At 53.7% G+C, this 17,787-nt stretch overlaps 1 protein-coding gene across 1 annotated transcript; it reads right to left on the bottom strand.

Moving 5' to 3' along the window:
- Positions 1–6,431: 6,431 nt before the first annotated feature.
- Positions 6,432–12,514, bottom strand: ZIC2 (Zic family member 2). Its single transcript, XM_053217523.1, has 3 exons — positions 10,059–12,514; positions 8,105–8,268; positions 6,432–7,879 (listed from the first exon to the last, which is right to left on the bottom strand). The coding sequence occupies exons 1-3, from the start codon at positions 11,128–11,130 to the stop codon at positions 7,520–7,522; spliced, it is 1,596 nt and encodes a 531-aa protein (XP_053073498.1). The 5' UTR covers positions 11,131–12,514; the 3' UTR covers positions 6,432–7,519.
- Positions 12,515–17,787: the final 5,273 nt, after the last annotated feature.

Here is a 17,787-nt window from a genome sequence, read left to right as displayed (position 1 = left end):
GTATGAAAATGGGGTTGTGACTCACAGCTGCAGGCTGAAAAAAAAAGGCACAGTGGTGTCAGCCAGAGGTGTTCAGTCTAATAATTCAAGCTGTAAACTGTATCCCCTAAAATTACCTACATAATAAATCATTGTGTGAAGAAAAAAAGTTTGGACTGAAAAGTGTAAGTGGAACAGAATCCTCAGGAGACTTCAGTGCTGGGACCTATTGACAAGGATGTGAAATGCGGGTTTATTTTGTCCCAAACTTTGAAGATCAAAATAATACTGGAGATTATTCTAATACAGCTGGTTTTTGTTTTTGTTTGGTTTGGTTTTGCCTGGAGTTTCATAGTCTGTTGCAGAAATGGGCTTGCATTTTTTTTTCCTCTCTCTCTCTCTTCCTGATCGCACAGCCGAAACTGCTGGGATTTACAGTCGATTTATATATTTTCAAGAGAAATTTCAATTCAAGAATGGGTTTATTTTAAGAAAAACAGTAAAACTAACTTATCAAATGCATATTAAGAATGGAGACAGAAATGTTTCTGGAAATTCCCTTAGGTTCCTGTCTCAGATTTCACGATTGCTTACAGGTACCAAAGAAAACACTGCAATTATGTAAACTGACGAATTAGCTTGCCTAAGAATTCGCTACTAGATTGAAACACTTAGACACCGCGGTTGGCAAAGCCAGTGTCAAATCCTGGAGACTTGAGAAACGGGAACGTTTGGGGATGGAATACACCCGTCTGCAGTAGAAAGGATCTCAGTGCCTGGAGAAAAGATGCAATTGTCAAGAGGAAGTTTAAAGGCCAAGGACACACGAAGTCTTTGAAACAATAAGGGTGAGGAAGTCAAGAAGCAGACTCGCCAAAGCCACATTGAAACAATTTATTTTATAGGATCCCCTACATTTCCAGAATTAGTGAGCAGAAGAAGCGCCCTGCTGGGAACGCGGGCTGTGGGCTCTCGCGCTCACACGGGCACTGCGAAAGGGATAAAGTCAAGTTGACACAGGTCTCTTTCGCCTGGGCATTTCAAATGAAAATATAAGAAGGAGGGCGGAGAGAGAAGGAGACAAAAACGAAGCTCAAAAAGACTGATTCCGAAGTCTGCAATAAAGATTAACTGGAAAAAGGAAGTCCATAGCAATTAAAACTCCTACCCTGGCTCATTAGTATTCATGACCGAAGGTCCAGCTTTTCTGTTTATCTTTCTCCCAAGATCAATATCGGAGCAGCGTGGGCCTGGGAGGAGCCCAAGCCTGGCCCTGCGTGCGCCTGACCTCTCGCGCCCTCCCTACAGGTCAGAGCATCTTCAGAACCGGCGGCCCAACGCCGTGCCCAGGATCATTAAAGCCGCCATTCATCTGCCGGCAGGGAGAGGGAGGGGGAACAATCCTGGGTTAGGGGGATGGGGGGTGGGGGCAACGGGCAAACAGACCCAACCAACTCCGAAGAGTTTCGAGAAACCATACTCCGCCACACCAACTACTGTGTGTCGGGTGACCCAGGAGAAAGAAAAAGAAGGAACCGCGCGCGTCTGCAGCCAGAGGCCCAGCGCGGCTACTGGCCAGGCGGTCGCTGGCTCGGCCTGGTTCCAGACCCGAGATTTACTTGGGGGAGGGGGGACAACATAAGAACACCCTCCGCACCCTCCCCCATAGAAGAACCCAGGCCCACTCCCAGCCCCGAGCGGTCTGTAGCCGCCCCAGGCCTCCCCCAGTCTCTAGGGAGCTACCCAGTCCGAGAGCGTTAACTAAGATGCTTATCTTTGACGTTATTAACATTATTACTTCTACCCCCAACCTCTCTGGCGGTGTCGCGCCCTGTTCTGGTCCCCCAGGCCACCAGGTTTGGCCTCAGGGACAGAAAAATACTGGCTTCGGGAGGTTAGGAAAAGAGGGTAAGGGCAGGGGTTGGAGGAGGGGAGCGAGGGTTTAGAAAACTCCCTCCCTCCTGGTTTAACTGAGAGGTAAGGGAGCAACCTCCCAAAGCACATCGGGAGGCGGTGAGTTCTCGGGGTTGCCGGACAGTCTGGCCTATCACATTACCAGGGAAATGGGGCTGAGCGATCCGCACTGTGTGCGGGGATTCCCCACCCAAACTGTCTCCGGCTGGTGGCTCGAGGTGCGAGCCTGGGAAATAAGGCCCAGACAGCGGACTCTCAAAAAACCAAGTTGGATAGAGAGTTCTGGGCAGGCATGGCCCTTTTGGAGAGAGGCCATAGGGATGGGGGATCTGGGAAAAAAATGGACGGGTGAGGGGAGCATCTCCTGCTGGGTCTTCTGTCCACACGTCCCCAGTCTTTGCGACTCAGGTCCATCCCACGCACGCGAGCGGGTGCCTAGGGAGATGCCGAAGGAGGCAAGCATATGTGAGTGCGTGTGCGTGTGTGTGTTAAGGCGTGGAGAGATTGTGAGAAAGAATGTGTGCGTATGTGGGGGGGTCTGTGTGCGCGCATGCTAGTGAATGCGGCGCCCGCAGCTCTGGCCTGGTGGCTGCGCAGAGCCTTATCCCGAATGACTGGGAGGCAGGATGCGGGATTCGATTCGGGACAAGGGCACGTTGCAGGTCTGCAGAGGAAGCGAAGTGTCACCTCTTCAAAAGCTCGTCGAGCCCTGAAAACAAAAAGGAAACGTGCAAGGGCAACGAGGTGGCCCCAGCACGGACAATTCTCGGACTGGGCCTGAGGGGCGGGGCGGGAGTGGGAGGACCCTAGCTCCGCGCGCCCTGCCCGCAATCTGGGCCGCGGCAGAGCAGGGGCGGAGCGGGGCGTGGACACTGCGGCCCCAGTCGCCCACAGCCTTGACCGTGAACTCGAACCCTCCGGCTGCCCTGGTTATGGTTTACAGAAGTTCTCATTCGTAACACCCTGTTCAAACTGCCAAGGCTGCCTTTTCTTTCTCAGGAGCCCAGCGGGACGACCCGAGGGTTTATGCCCGATCACTCGATCCCTTCTGGATCTAGGTTCTTCCCTAAAATAGAACCCTTGCAACAATCTGTTGAGGGTTGGGGAGGGGGTTTAGCAAGGAGGGCGACACGGCTCCAGTCCTGTTCTAAGCTGCCAGTTAAAAATAGAAACCGTTCATTGTGGTCTGCTGGGGGTAGCAGTGGGCCCAGCAGCTCCCAGTTTCTGTGGAACCAGAGGGGTATCAGACTATATAATCAATCAATCCTCCAGTATTTATTGAACGTATATTTTGGATCCCGAGGTCGCTTTCCGGGGCACGTGTCCGCTTAAGTAAAAACGCATTCAAGGGTTCAACCAAGTCTTGGTGGGATATTATTTTGAGCTCTTTATTTCTTAGCTCTTGGACACAGGCCTAGGGCGCCCTTTGGGTGATTTCGGGGGCGTGATATAGGGGAGGGTAGGATCCCAGGCTCGAGTATTTGGTGGCCCCCGCGTATCCTACTAGAACACACCTCCCCCAGTCAGTCCTGTCTATCCGGACGGCGACCGATCACTTGGAAAACCCAGGCCTTCCTAGCCAACCCTGGAATGAGAAAGAACAGCGCGGTGTACAGGGAACCCCGAAACTCCGGTCCAGCCTGTGATCTGCCGTAGATTTCACAGTTTTGTGCGGAAAATACACCACTTGATACTGAAAACATCCGTCTGAAAAGAGAGAGAGAGAGAGACAAAGGGGGCAGGGGGTGGGGAGGAGGAGGAAAAGAGAAGGTGCCAGCAGAAAGGAAAGGGGCCAGGACCGCGGGGACCGGGTGTGCTGGGCCTGGGACCTGCTTCCTCTACTCGCGTCGTCCAGCCGGGCCTCGGCCTTAGTATAGCCTCCTCTTGCGCCCAGAACAGAATCAACCCGGCCTCTGCTCCAAGAGTGACCTCCTCCCCGCCTGACACTTGGGGGACTTCATTGAACAGGGAGAAGCTGATACCGATGCCAGTTATCATTGTGGTCATTAATAATGCAGTGAGGATCACGATAATTAATAATAATAATGATGGGCCTCCCGAGGGGGCTCCAGCTGCCTCCGGATAAAGCGACTCCCGCGTGAGGGAAGTTATTTGGTGGTGGATGGAGCCGAGAGCAAAGGGAGCGAGCTTGGGCTCTCTGAAGTTCAAGTTGATGGCAGTGACCGGCAGAAACCGTCCTCAGGCGGAGGTAGTCGAGCCTCCCCGCGAGCAGGGAACCAGAGACGCAGCTCTGGTTCCCTGATTCCCTGAAGGAAGCGAAGATGGGCTCCAGTTCTGTAGTTCCGGAGTCCACGCGAGGGCAGGTTAGAATTCAGCTCCATTTACGCAACAGTGGGAGAGACGCACGCAACCCCCACCCCCAGGCCCAGGCGCCCGGTTGCGGCGCAGAATCTTGGGCCGCCAGCCTCCCTCGCGCTTTCTAGCTTGAGCAATGCTGACACCTTTGACCACTTTGCCGTCTTCCCCTCCCCCACCCTGTCTCCGGGATTCGAAGCGTGTTAGGGGAAGGCGGAGAGTGGGCCACACCACCGGCTGGGTGACTGGTTTGGACAAAGCGGTGGGCTTCAGGGGCAGAGCTGGGAGCCATTTTGCGGGAAAGCTGCTCGCGTCCGCTCCTCATACCCCAGCGTGGACTAGGAAACCGCCCCCAGGCTGCGATCTTCCTCCTCCTCGCGCCAGGCGCCTTCTCATTTTTATTTCCTGCTGAAAACTAGGATCAGCTCCCCTGGACCTAAAGGGCCCAGCGGTAGCTCTCGACATTGAGCGTGGAAAGCCAGCCAGCCCACTCAAGGCTGCGACAGCGTCTGCCTCTTCTTGACGTTGTCCCTCTCCTTCCCCCAAATGAGAAGAAACGCCCCAAGCCTTGAGCTGATACTAAAGTACACACCTCCACGCCACTCTTCTCTTTAGATTGGGGAGGTGTCCCAAAGCCAATAATTTCCACCAAAAAAAGAAAAAAAGTTTAAAACATTTATGATATACCATTTCATTCTTGCCCAAGTTATGATAAATATTTCATCTGATTCCTTCGTCCCCTCCTCCGGGGGGTGGGTTGAAAAACTAAAGGCTTTTCCTCACAGCTTATAATGTGTTCAATGAAATCTCCCAAGGATCAGTAACATATGCCAATTATTTTAATAATTTTCCTTAATATTATTAGGGGTTATAAATTTGACTTTAATAGGGGGTTGATTGCTTCAGGAGCTGGTGCTTGGGCAGTTCGTAGGTCCGCTGGGGAGGGCTAGCCTGGTGTCTGTCACCCTCTGGGACACACACACACACACACACACACCCAGGCTGGAGTCTTTCCCTCCACATTGAATAGGTGGCCTCCAGGAGGTCAGAGTTGCCCTTCTCTCCAAACAGCCCTCTGGCCTAGCCTGACTGGCCCTGCAGCTCAGGCGACCATGGAAGGGAAGGATAGAAATAGCGGTTTCCGCGGAGACCTGGGTCTCCCCCGACAGAACCTGCTGGGCGATCCTAGGTAGGTGTCGAGGACTGAAGCCCGAATCTTCTCAGTACTGGGGGGGGGGGGGGGGTGTGGGGGGTGTGGGGGCATAGTAAGAAAGAAATGGAGACATTTTCATGGTTCAGGGATTTCAAAATAATTTTAAGATTATTTCTACCCTTTGATGCCTGCTTATTTCTACCCCATTCCTACCCTTTGATTGTTAAAATTATTTTTGCCTTATTCCTTAGAGCACTGAGTTTGAAATCTGATACATTCTTGCACAGGAGAAGATTAAAGCTGCAAACCTTATAGACAAACTGGTCCTCAATGCTCTGCCTCACTCACACCTGACCATTTTAGTCTTTACATCTTACTCTATTTTACTGAATTCTTGCAGAGATTCTCTTTTGTTTTGAGCCAAGGGTTTGTTATTCTCCTAAATTAAAGCGTACTCTGTCACCTTCTTCCCTTTAACATCTTCCTTGTTGGTGTGCAGCAGCCCTGAGGATAAGCAGACTTTCTTGAGCAAGCTCTCTGAAATTCCAAGAAAACACTTTAGGTAGAAAAGGGCCCTTAAACTATAATCACCGGGCCAAGTTCAAAAACAAAGTACTCAGCTCAGTTTTAAATGTGCAATTAAAAATAACTGTACCTCAGCTTTTCAGAGGGAGGGAGAGGAAAGGGGGCAGGGAAGAGGGAAAACAAAGAATAAGGAAATGTTTAGTGCTCTTAAATCCAGTCCAAATAGCTGAAAGAAAGGCACTCCCTCAGATAATGGAGCCATTAGAAACTCTGAAGGTTCCAGCCACCAGTCCTCACAGGGCCCTTCCAAAAATTTAATTCACTCTCAGCTACAAACAAAGGACATAGAAAATAATTTTGAGACTTTCTGCCAAAGGGGCATTTTGGCCTGGTTCCTATGCATACATACACCTTCCTCCCTAGAAGGTAAGGTGGTTCCTCCCCTTCATTTAGGCAGCTGTTCCATACCCATGTCAACCCTCAGCTGCCCCCTTCCCCTTTTTCTTTAAGAACTCTGCTAGAAAAAAAAAAAAGTATGTTCATGCAGTTTCAACACATTTTATTATATTTCTGTATGCATTACTCTCAAAACATATCACAAGAAATGATCAAACCACTTAAAACCTTCAAATAAAAAATCTGAAACAGTTTATGCCCACAATTGTACATATTTATAGTTAAGAAACATTCTTTATAAATATTGTTTCCTCTGTAGCAAGTTAATACCATAATTTAATTACAAATGGATAAATATGGTAACGGGTATTTACAGAAGGAAGGGTGTTATTACGGAAAAGCTAACGGCACAACGTTTATTTTCCCCCACAATCTTTCATACAGGAACTAACAAATTGAACTTGCAAAAGCACTAAAACATCACATGTAAACCCAGCTAACAGAAAAATACATTCACAAGCGTTGGTGGTGGTGGTGGTGTGTGTGTGCTGTGGATCAATGTGTTGAAGAAACAGAAGGGAGACTTTGGCACGGCTCGGTTTTTTCCAGTCTATAGTTGCATGAAGTTTACAATCAAGTTGCCTCATAAAAAGGAACACAATATTCAATACCACGATACAAAATAAACCATTTTCTTCCACATTACTTAAAAAGAAACCGGGTGAACTAAAAAGAGAAAAGAAAAAGCCCATCACTTGGGGAAGAGAAGGGAAGAAAGGCAGGGAGGAACGCAATCCGGAGAGTTACAAATGGACAAACTTCTATACACCAAGAAGCCATTAAAACCACCTTGGAGAAGGAAGGAGTTCGCTATGTACAGTTTGTCAGAAGACTGGGAAGTGGGTGAGAAGGAAAAGAGGGCATGGGGGGAAGGGAAGGAGGGTTTGGTTCAAGATTTTTATGGGTTTTTTATTTTTTATTATTTTTTTTTTAATTTCTTATTTTATGTTTTCAGCGGAGACTCCGGAAGGGATATTTTTGCTTTTCATGCCTAGATTATTTAAAAACAAAAACAAAAACAAACTTTTAAAAATCCTTCTGCTGGTAAAATCATTTTCATCATCATAAAAATCAGATTCATAATTTTAACAACACATCACAGGGTGCCCTCAGCGCTCGCCACCGGGAGGGCTGCGCCAGGGCGGGGACCGGGAGAGGAAGAGAGGCCCCGGGCTCTCACACGTACCATTCATTGAAGTTGGAGGAGAGGCCGCTGTGGCCCCCGGCTGTCCCGCTGCCCCCGCCGCCGCTGCCGCCGCCGCCCCCGCCGCCCGCCCCGCCGCCGCCCCCGCCGCCGCTGCCTCCGCCGGAGCCGCCGCTCGCGCCGCCGCCGCCCGAACCTCCGCCCCGGTGCACCGCGGACACGGCCGCCGCCGCCGCCGCCGCCGCTGCCGCCGCCGCCGCAGCCGCCGGGGAGAGGTTAGAGCTGCTCTGGGGCTCGGCGCTGGGGGACACCAGCCCCGGGGGCGTGGACGACTCGTAGCCTGAGCTGGCGGCTGGGGAGGACTCGGAGCCCTGCGGAGAGGACTCATGGACCTACAAGACAAAAGCCGGGAGGGGAGACCAAAGGGGACTGGGTGTGAGTGCAGCTGCTGTGGGGCCGGGCTCCCGGGGGAGAGCACCTCCAAGAAAGGCCCTCCCCGCCCGCCGGGGCCCCGGGGAACCCTGGCCTTCCCAGGCTGGCAGCGGTTGTCCGCGCCGGTTGGGAGCCGGCGCCGCGGGCCAGCGGCCTCACACTCCTCCCGGCCTCCCCGGTGGTACCTTCATGTGTTTCCGCAGCGAGCTGGGGTGCGTGTAGGACTTGTCGCACATCTTGCACAGATAGGGCTTATCGGAGGTGTGGACGTGCATGTGCTTCTTCCTGTCGCTGCTGTTGGCGAAGCGCCGGTCGCAGCCCTCGAACTCACACTGGAACGGCTTCTCCCCTGTGGATAGAAACAGGGGCGCTTGCTGCCCACACCCAGACCTTCCCGGAGCCCCCACCCACTCTGGAGGGAACAAGGCCGCTGCCAGAAGGAAAGAGGAACTGGAAGGGCCTGGGTCCCTTAGCCAGGTCGGATCGCCTCTGTAGCTGAAGATGAAATTAACTGCCTTCCCACCTGACAGTCCTGCTCATTTATGTCATATTTTAATTGTCTTCCAGACTAACACCCATTTCCTGAGATTTATAATGAATTTGGGGTAGCACCCCGTCCTGCCCACCTTTCTATAGGGCTCCTTGGATTCGCAGCCTCTAACAAATTGGTCTCGCCATGGAGAAGCTGTTATTATGACAAAATATTTAGGGCATTATCAAAATCACACAGGCTGCTGGGCTGCTGTCGGTTTGTCTCTGGGGCCAGTAGGCAATTACATTTGGAGTTGCTATGTTGTTTGGGGATGGGACTGTGGATCATAACTGAGCCAGTATTTTTCATCCAAAATTCTGCAAATTAAATTAACCATTCTTCTAGTCTCACTTCCAGTCATTTTAAAATAAGCTGGGGGAAAAAAGGTAAATATTAGAGATAAGACAACATCTAGCGATTGCATAGGCACAGGCTGGGCAGTGGGGGGTGGGGGCGTCAGCAAAGGCTTTCAAAATCTCCCTGTTTAATTTTCTGGCGGTCCCTGCATCCTGTTGCCAGAATTCCAAATGCTTGGAGTCATTTAGAGGTGTGAGAACTCAAACATCGTTCCTCTTGGAAAGGGGGCCATTTAACGTTAAATTCCATTAGCACCTAAATTGTTTTTTAAAGACATCCGCTCAGACACAGGACTCGAAAGCATTTCATGCAAATAAATTTCTCAAATTTTAAACCTTGTTAAAAGCTTGTCTCGCACCTCGGCTCCCTCCCTTCCCGGAAGAGAACAATAGGCCGCTGGCGCATCCCCACTTTGGAGTAAATATTGACGGGGGAAGTTGCTAAAACATTTGGCTTTCTTTTAGGAAATCGTCTGGCACGATTTTGGCTGGGACCTGGTCAGAGATGAATAATCTATGAGGCGAGAGGCGCGTTCTTTTGCAGCTCCCTCTTCTCACGCGATTGCCCCGCGGGGCCGCGCTGCCCCGGGGTTTTCTCTGACCGAGTTGTTGGTCCAAGTTTGGAATCGCAAACCCTCTGGTGCCCATCAGAGACTTTCACAAACTATTGCGAATCCACTGTAAAGCCCCGTGACCTACCCCTAAATAGGCTTTAAAAACACTTTTTTTTTTTTTTTAAACAAGAAATGCTCTACAGTTTCGGCTCGCATCAGACTCATTTAATGGAAAAACAGTCCCGGGAAGGACGTTTGGACCCGGAGTAAAAGAAGTGGGAAAACACACAAGCCACCCAACACAGACACACAGCCGGAGCAGAAAAGCACATCCAGACAAGCTGGCAAAATCCTCTCTAGGCTAGATTCCCGGGCGCCGAGTTGGAGAGCAGTTTTATTTTGTGCGTTCTATCTAGAACGGAAATTATTAACCAAGGCTGAGCAAATGAAGCAACTGCATCACCCAAAACATATATTTGATGTTACACTGATCATTTAAAACTCAGTTTCCGTACATGGAAAAACCCAGCCCGATACTATTCTTTCATTCCAACAAAAACAAGCCGCTGGCTGTCTCCGGTACACAAAAACACCTCCCATCCGAGAGCAGGGGCTGGCGGTCGGCGCGTTTCCCCCAGCCAACCAACCACAGCCTCTCTCCTCTCCGCGCCCCATCCCTGTCCCGGCCCGCAGTTACCTGTGTGGGTCCTTTTGTGGATCTTGAGGTTCTCGGAGCGCGCAAAGACCTTGCCGCAGCCCGGGAAGGGGCAGGGGAAGGGTTTCTCGCCTGTGTGCACGCGGATGTGGTTGACCAGTTTGTATTTGGCCTTGAAGGGTTTACCCTCGCGCGGACACTCCTCCCAGAAGCAGACGTGGTTGCTCTGTTCCGGGCCGCCGACGTGCTCCACGGAAACGTGGGTCACCAGCTCGTGCATGGTGCTGAAAGTTTTGTTGCAGCTCTTCTTGGGGTTGCTCAGCTGCTCCGGGTCGATCCACTTGCAGATGAGCTCCTGCTTGATGCACTGCTGCCGCATGTAGCGGAAAAAGGCACCAGGGTGGTGGTGGTGGTGGTGGTGATGGGCCGCGGCCGCTGCCATGTTCATACCCATGTTCATATTCATGGGGCCGTACTGGTTGTGGAGCTGCGCCGCTGAGTAGGGGTCGGTCCGCGGGCTGGCCACCTGGCGGTACTGCTCCGAGCGCCCGAATACCTCGCCCGGCAGCCCCAGGCGCATCTGCCCGTTGAGCACATTCTGAGAGCCGTGCGGCCCGTGCTGCTCCGGGAGGCCAGGGAAGAGGAGGTGACCCTGCGCGTCCGAGTGCGCATGGTGCAGGCCGCCAGCTCCTGGCCCAAACAGCCCATGCTGTCCGCCGCCCGGCGCCGAGTCCCCGAAGCCGCGGCTGCGGAACAGGAAGTCCCGGGTGGAGTTGAAAGGCGGCCCAGAGTAGGAGCCGACGTGCGCTGCATGGGGCCCGAGCGCGGCGGCGGCGGCGGCAGCCGCGGCAGAGCCGGGGTAGGCGCCGGGGCCCTGCGACGTGAACGCCGAACTCTGGCCGGGGGACAGCTCGTGCGCGCCTGGGTTGAGCTTGAAGGCGCCCATGTGCGCGGCCGCCGAGTCCACGAAGCCGTTCTGCGCCGCGGCCAGACTCAGTTCGCGGTCCTGCATCTCGGCAGCAGCCGCCGCCGCCGCCGCGGCCGAATGGTGATGGTGGCGCGCGAAGCTACCCACCCCGATGGCCGGGAACTGCGGCCCCGCGTCCAGGAGCATGGCCAGCGCGCCCACCCGCCCCGCCGGCCCCGGCGAGCCCCGCGCCTCCTCCGCTCCCACTCCCGCCCCGCGCGCTGTGCGTCCAGCGGCCGCCTGGCTCCGAGCGCAGGCGGCGGTGGTGGTGGCGGCTTCAGCCCCTGGAGCCGCGCTCCTGCGCCCGCCGCCTCCGCCGCCGCCGCCGCCTGGATCTGCCTCCGGCGGCCGGGCGCGGAGCGAAGGCGCGGAGAGGAAGAGGAGGAGGAGGCGGCGGCGGAGGAGGCGCGGGAGGAGGAGGAGGAGGAGGTGGAGGAGGAGAAGAGTCCAAAGCCAGGCGGAGAACCAAAGTGTATTAAAGGAGCTGCGGCGGGGGCGGGCGGGCAGGGCAGGGGAGGGCGGGCGGGAGGAGGGAGCGGGAGGGAGGTGTGGGGAGCTCAGCGGAGAGGGGGGCCAACGGGGGGCGAGCGCAGCGCCGCGGCCCCCACCCCTGCGCGCACTCGCGCGCGCACGCACACACTCACTCGCTCACCAGCCCCGCGGACCCGGGGCCCGGCAGCACCAAGCGGCGCCGGCAGAATGAAATCACAGCAGCGGCGGGGCCACGGTGCCCGAGCGCGGCGGCTGTGCAACGGGCCAGGCAGGAGGGCGAGGAGGGGACGGAGGCGAGCTCTGCGCTCCGCGCCCCGGCCCGGCGCGCCCGCGGCTCCACCTGACCGCGGCGGGGGCACAAGGGCTGCGGGCGGAGGCCGGGCGCCCGCTCTGCAGCGCGCTCGGTCGGCCGCTCCCTCCCCCGCGGCCCTACTCGCGCCGCCCCGTGCGCGGCGGGTATTGTTCGGAGCCGCGGCCGAGGTGTTTAGCCCTCCTCGTCCTCCGCGCTTGGCATTGGCTGCGCCTCGCGTAGTAAACTTGCAGCAGCCACGAATTCCCCCAGATGAAGGAAGCGGCCGCGCCGCTCCCTCTTTCTTTAAGTTGTGCGGGAGGAGGAGGAGGGGGAGGAGGAGAGATTGGGGCTGTGGGAGGGGAGAAGGCTAGCAGAGGGAGGGGAGGAGGGGAGGCTAGGCTGAAAAACAATAACAACAATAAAAAAGTGATCTCTAGCTCGCTCGCTCCCTCTCGCCGGTCGGTTCGGGGCGCTGGACCCGGAGCCGGCAGCCGCACTCCTGAGGACCGACCGGTGTCCGAGACCCGAGCAAGTGCGAAGAAGCCAAATCAGGTCCCCCCTTTTCTGCTGCGGTGGGCTTCGTTCGCCACCACCTCTACCTCTGTTTATTTCGGTGGGCGCTACAGACGCCGCCGCAAGCCTTTTTTTTTTAAATTTTTTGTCTCCTCCTTTTCCTCTCCCTCCCCCGCCTCGCCCCCACGTCTCCCGCCCCGACCTCCCTCCCTCTCCCCCTCTCCCCCTCTCTCTCTCTCCCTCCCGCTCCAGGCCGGGACTCCCGGTCACACCGCCCCTTTAACGGCGGCTCCCGCCCCGCCCGCCCTTCCGTCGCGGCCATTGGCCGCCGAGGCCCCGTCAATCCGGTGCCCCCGCCCCGCGGCTGATCCGACACTCCTCCCCCGCTCTCCCGAAGCTCCCCGCTGCCCCGGCAGCCGCGGATCCCGCGGATCTTCCCAGCCAGCCCGGCCTGCCAGCCTACAGCTCCTCGCCTGAGCGTCCGGCGCCGCGGCTCATGTTCGCGGCTGGCCGCTGCGCTCCCCGGAGCCAGGAGGCCGGCGTAGCGCTGGCCTGGACCGCGGGGTCACTGTGCCCTTGGCCGGGTCCGGAGGACACAGCACCCTGCACTCGCGCCCTTCTGCAGAGGCCACCGACTCCCCGGGGACCCGAGCCACTCCTGACGGGCACCGAGAGCGGGCAGTCGTGGTCGCTCGAGAACTTGGTTGGCAACCGGGTTCGCCGGGCGAGAGGTTTCCACGCGCCGGGACTCTACAGGCCCTGGGCCCCGTCGGGAGCGCGCGGTGGGGAGCGTCCCGGGAACCGGTCCCCTGATCGGTTGGCACGCTATCTTCTCCCCCCCACCCCCCCCCTTTTTTTTTTTTAAACTTAGTGGTATTGAAAACACAGGTGCTGGATGGTGGGCCCAGGTAAAACCAGACTTGCCCGTTCCTTCTGGTCTCTGGACACTCACCCAGACACCACCCCCCTCCCAGGCTGTGGCCCCCACCCCCAGCTCGGCGCGCTCTGCTCCCCCCGCCGCTCGCGTCCCGCTCCGATTACAGCAGTAAACACTGGGCAGCGGCCCCCGGGAGGGAGGGAGTTGATTGGAAGTCGTTTAAAGACAGTGTTATCCTCGGGGTGGATGCCCAGATGCCCCAGCCGCTGCCACCGTGGGGTGGGAAGTATGGGGCCGGCGGAGGCGCGCGGCCAGGCAAGGCTCTGGCTGGAGTTTGACCGAGGGTCAGGCTCAGGGCCTCCAGAGAAGAAACCTCCAGACCGGTAGGGCTTAAACCTGCTAGAAGATATTAATCACTGCTTCTCCAGGAGCGGGGAATGCCTCCACACCTTCGGGCGGTGGCGGGGCCGGGTGGCTGCTCCCTTCGCTGCGCCAGGCCTTCCTCGCGGCTCTGGGGCTACAACCGCCCCCCTCTCCCGGCCTCCCACCCCGGCTCCTGGTTGGCCGTTGGGGACATTTCCTATCCCGCTGCGGAAAGCTTGTGCTCCCAGAGGTAACGGGAGAGGGTTACCGCGGGCCCGGAGGCTGCAGAGGTGTGAATGAAAGGCCTGAAGCCAGAGCCTTCCTTCGCCTAGCTGGCTCCGAGAATTGCTTTTATTTACAAGTCTATGGGAGTTGAAATAAAATTCAAGTAAGAGAAAATAATCAATACGCATTTAAAATGTTCATGTTGAAGTGAATCAACAAAAACGCGGGAAGACAACTCTTGCTCGCTATTGCTGGACGAACCCGGGCTTTCTATCGCCGGCACAGGCAGGCTCTCCTGGCTTAAGCGGGTGTCTGCAGGTCAGAGCTGGCCGCAGCCCCTTGCTTAAGGTGCCCTGTGCCATCCCGCTGCCCACCCCTCGTTGCGGTTGGAGGGTGGCAAGAAGGAAGGAGTCTGGGTCTTCTTGTCTGAAAGCCCGAGATTTTGTCTGGAAGCTGGAGATTCTCGCCTTACCTGAAAGGAGGAAATGTTTCTCCTTTCTACACACCTCTCTCTCTGTTGGGGGTTGGGGGCGTGGGCCGCAAATACCAACCCCCTAAGCAGAAAGGGCATTGAGAGAGAGATAGAGAGAGACAGAAAGAGAGAGAGAGAGAGAGAGAGAGAGAGAGAGAGAGAAAATCTCCAGGGAGAAAAGGCTGCCTTGCTACATTGAATCAATAAAAAATTGCCCAGTGCACAGCCTTGCACACTTGTTTACTTTATTCATCAATTTATATGGGGGGTCGGAGTGAGGGAGAATATTGGAAAAGCTTACTCCAAAAATATTTACAAAATAAAATATTTTCTTAGAGATTGGGCATGAGAATTGCAGTCCTGCACATCTAAAAACCTCCCTTCCCTCCTTTTCTCCAGCCATCAGACTTCAAGTTTTCCTCCTTTCCCACTTTCTCGCCTCCTCCCCACTCCTCTGTCCCTCTCCTCATTTCCCCATTCTCTACCTTCGCTTTGATTCCCTTTTTGCAGCGCCTGCGGTTCGGGCTGGCGCGGCTGGGCGCTGGCTCACGGTAGATTCCGGGGGCCGCGTGCAACCGGGTGGTGGGGCAGACTCCTTAATTCCCGCCGGAGAGCCCGCGGGCTGGGCCCTCCTGACTATTCTTTCCCGGCTCCAGTTCTCTCTCTGCAGGACACAGAGGAGCTGAGCCAAGTTCAAAGTCATGTCGCCATACCCTCTTAGAAGTGCTTTATTTCTCTACAAACCGCAAAGCCCCTTTCCCTCATAACACACTATTCTTTTATTATTATTCTTTTTTTTTTTTAAGGAAGAAAAAGAAGAGCAAGAAAGCAAGGGGGAAAAAAACTGCAAAGGCTTTCAGAGTCATTGCCTCAAAAGTAGATTTGGGTTCCTTGGCAGAAGGGAAAAAAGCGGCTAGGCTGCGTTCTGTACCTTGTAAGTGATCAGTTTTTCAACAGGTTTCAGGAAGGGCCCGCGTTGGCGGTGTCAGACCCCCGGGATCCACAACTGTTTCCATCGGGCAAACATGTTCCCCGTTTGTAAGTTCTCCCAAATTGTTCTTTGACGATCTCGTCGTTCCCCCCGCGGGGTGGGTGCCTGGGGCTGGACAGAGTTGGGGCTTTGCTTCATGTGGATGGTCCCGGCCGGCCGGCCCATGGGCTCAGGGTCTGGCGTCCATTCTCCCCTGCCATAGAGAATTTGTCTTCAAAAACGGCAAATCCCATCAAACACCCAGGCACTCATTCGCTGAGCACCTCGTTGTGGTTTGTGGGCCTCTGTGAACGGTTGACTGACTTCTTTTGTAGCATGACCAGTATTTTGTGTGCACACATACATAAAAACAATGTGTATGTACACAATACAACATACTCTCACACACACACAAAGGTATATCTTGCCAGCCAGGAGAAGCCAAAAACAAACAAGCAAACAAAACTGACCTTTAAATTGGAAAACATAAATACTCTGTGTCCATACTATTCAAAATTTTAATTTCCTCTTAAGGAAAGGGGTGGGAAGGGGGTAAAGATGAGAGAAACAAATGTGGAATCAGCTGTCTATATACACCAGGCCAAAAAAAAAGAAAAAAAGAGGATTTTAGCACCATCCTCAGTATCACAGACTCATAAATTCAACAAGATCATCAACAGGATATTAAGTTGCAGGGCACCTTTGATTCAGCCCTCTCAGCCACTCCTGGGCTGGGCGACCCCTGACCCATGAAGGACCACATGTGTGGTGGGGGAGCCCCCTCTGTGAAACCCACCTAGAACAAAAGTTCTTTGTCAGAGCTTCAGAGAAGTGTAATGTAAAAAGAGAGAGAGAGAGAGAGAGAGAGAGAGAGAGAGAGAGAGAGAGAGAATCTGCAATGTGAAAGAAGGGGAAATCATGAAAATCTCAGCCAATGTTGTAACTTTTAAATACCATTTTTTAAGAAGGGGGAGGTTGAGTGGAGGTGGGGAGGTACCATAGGATAAGGCCCTCTCCAGTCTGCTAAAAGAATTTCTTCCTACAGTTAAAATTTACTGTTCTGTAACTGGGCTTATAAAAACTCTCTATATAAAATATATGCTCACTGGCAGTTTAGTGATAGGGATGCAAATGTTTGTCTATTTGTCATTAGGGACTCAGAAAGAAAAAAAAAAGTCGCCATTTCTATCTGACAGTGGTTGTGGTTTTGCAAAAGGAAGAGAACTAATTGTCCTGACTTTGTCCCCTCTTTCCTGATGGGAGGTGTTTCTACTGCAAAACAAAGCAAAAGAAAAACACACCCCAAACAGGAGGCATTAGCGTACATGAATGTGTTTAATTATTTTGAGGACCGTTATCCTTGGGGCTCCCAAATGAACTACATCCAGGGAGGCTGAATACTGGTGACAGGAGAGCAGTTTTCCAATAAACTGCAGTATTATTGCAATAGACTTTGTAATACAATTTATGCTGTCATTCATAAATAACAATGCCATATGTCAACCATATTGCTTACACAAGTAAATCCGTCAACGTGTCAGTATTTGATTTGCCTCCATGGCTTCTTCAAATATTGAAGTATAGGTATTGGAAGGGGTGTGGAATGGCAGAAAGTGCCCACAAAATCTGAGATTAAAAAGAAACCCCACACAACCTCTGCCTCTCTTTTACCTCTCATCCAAAAACATCCTAAAAGATAAAGAATGAAGGGCGGGGGGAGGAGAAGCACATCTGGGATCCAATATAAATAAATATTGGGTGGTTATATGGACTGTGAACACATAAGAGAGTTTTGTGGTTCCTGCTTTGACCTTCTAAGTGTATTTTAAAGCACAACAATTAGGCATTTCCCAAGAAATTACCAATCCTAATGGTCATATGTGGGTCAAAGGCCATTCTCCTACAACCCCCATCTCTGAGGGTAAAAATGATTGATAACCAAATGAGAATATTTGATGACAGGCCAATTTTACTCAAGTTATTTTTTAGTAATGGGGAAGTAAAGACAGCCATAATTTTTGAAGGGCTTTTAAGCACCAAGGTCAGGTAGACATGGGATGGGTCCCATTCTTGACTATCCAAATAAACAACCCCCAAATCCAACGTTTCAGTCACGCCTACAAAGTCCCAATCTTGTGTCCTAAAAAAAAAAAAAAAAAAAAAAAGAATTCTCATTAAGCCCATGTACATGGAACAGGGATCATAAACTTTAGCAAGAAGCACATTTTTAGGTTACTCTTAGCCCGGCTGGTAACCGTGAAGCCTGAGGAATCAGGGTGAGCTCAGAAGGGCAGGAAGGAGAGGCAACCTTGGGAGGGACGCTCAGAGGGCTGAAAATTGCCCAGCTCTTGGGAGCACCCAACCCCCCAGGGCTGGCTGGCAGCTCACACGGGGTTAGATCTGGAGTGGTGAAGGCGGAAGTGTGGGGATCTGGTACCTGCCCAGTGCAAGCCAGGCTTGGGGCCGAGAGAGGTGGCAGGGTACCTCACTGCCTAGACGCCTAGCCAGCCTAATTTGAGAAAAGCCTTGAACCCAAAGTCCTCATCACTTCGGGCATGACAAAGCTCAATGAAAAGGAACCTTTGTGGGTCCCTTTGCCC

The sequence above is a fragment of the Acinonyx jubatus genome, chromosome A1 (genome assembly GCF_027475565.1).
Source record: "Acinonyx jubatus isolate Ajub_Pintada_27869175 chromosome A1, VMU_Ajub_asm_v1.0, whole genome shotgun sequence".
Taxonomy (NCBI): domain Eukaryota; kingdom Metazoa; phylum Chordata; class Mammalia; order Carnivora; family Felidae; genus Acinonyx; species Acinonyx jubatus.
Note: the sequence above shows the minus strand (reverse complement) of the source record. Positions and strands in the feature narration are given on the sequence as shown.

Coding starts and splice junctions, on each gene's coding strand:
- ZIC2 (XM_053217523.1), bottom strand. CDS start 11,130: ATGCTCCTGGACGCGGGGCCGCAGTTCCCGGCCATCGGGGTGGGTAGC. Junction 8,269..10,058: donor CCACAAAAGGACCCACACAG/GTAACTGCGGGC, acceptor TTCTATCCACAG/GGGAGAAGCCGTTCCAGTGT. Junction 7,880..8,104: donor CGCTGCGGAAACACATGAAG/GTACCACCGGGG, acceptor TTTGTCTTGTAG/GTCCATGAGTCCTCTCCGCA.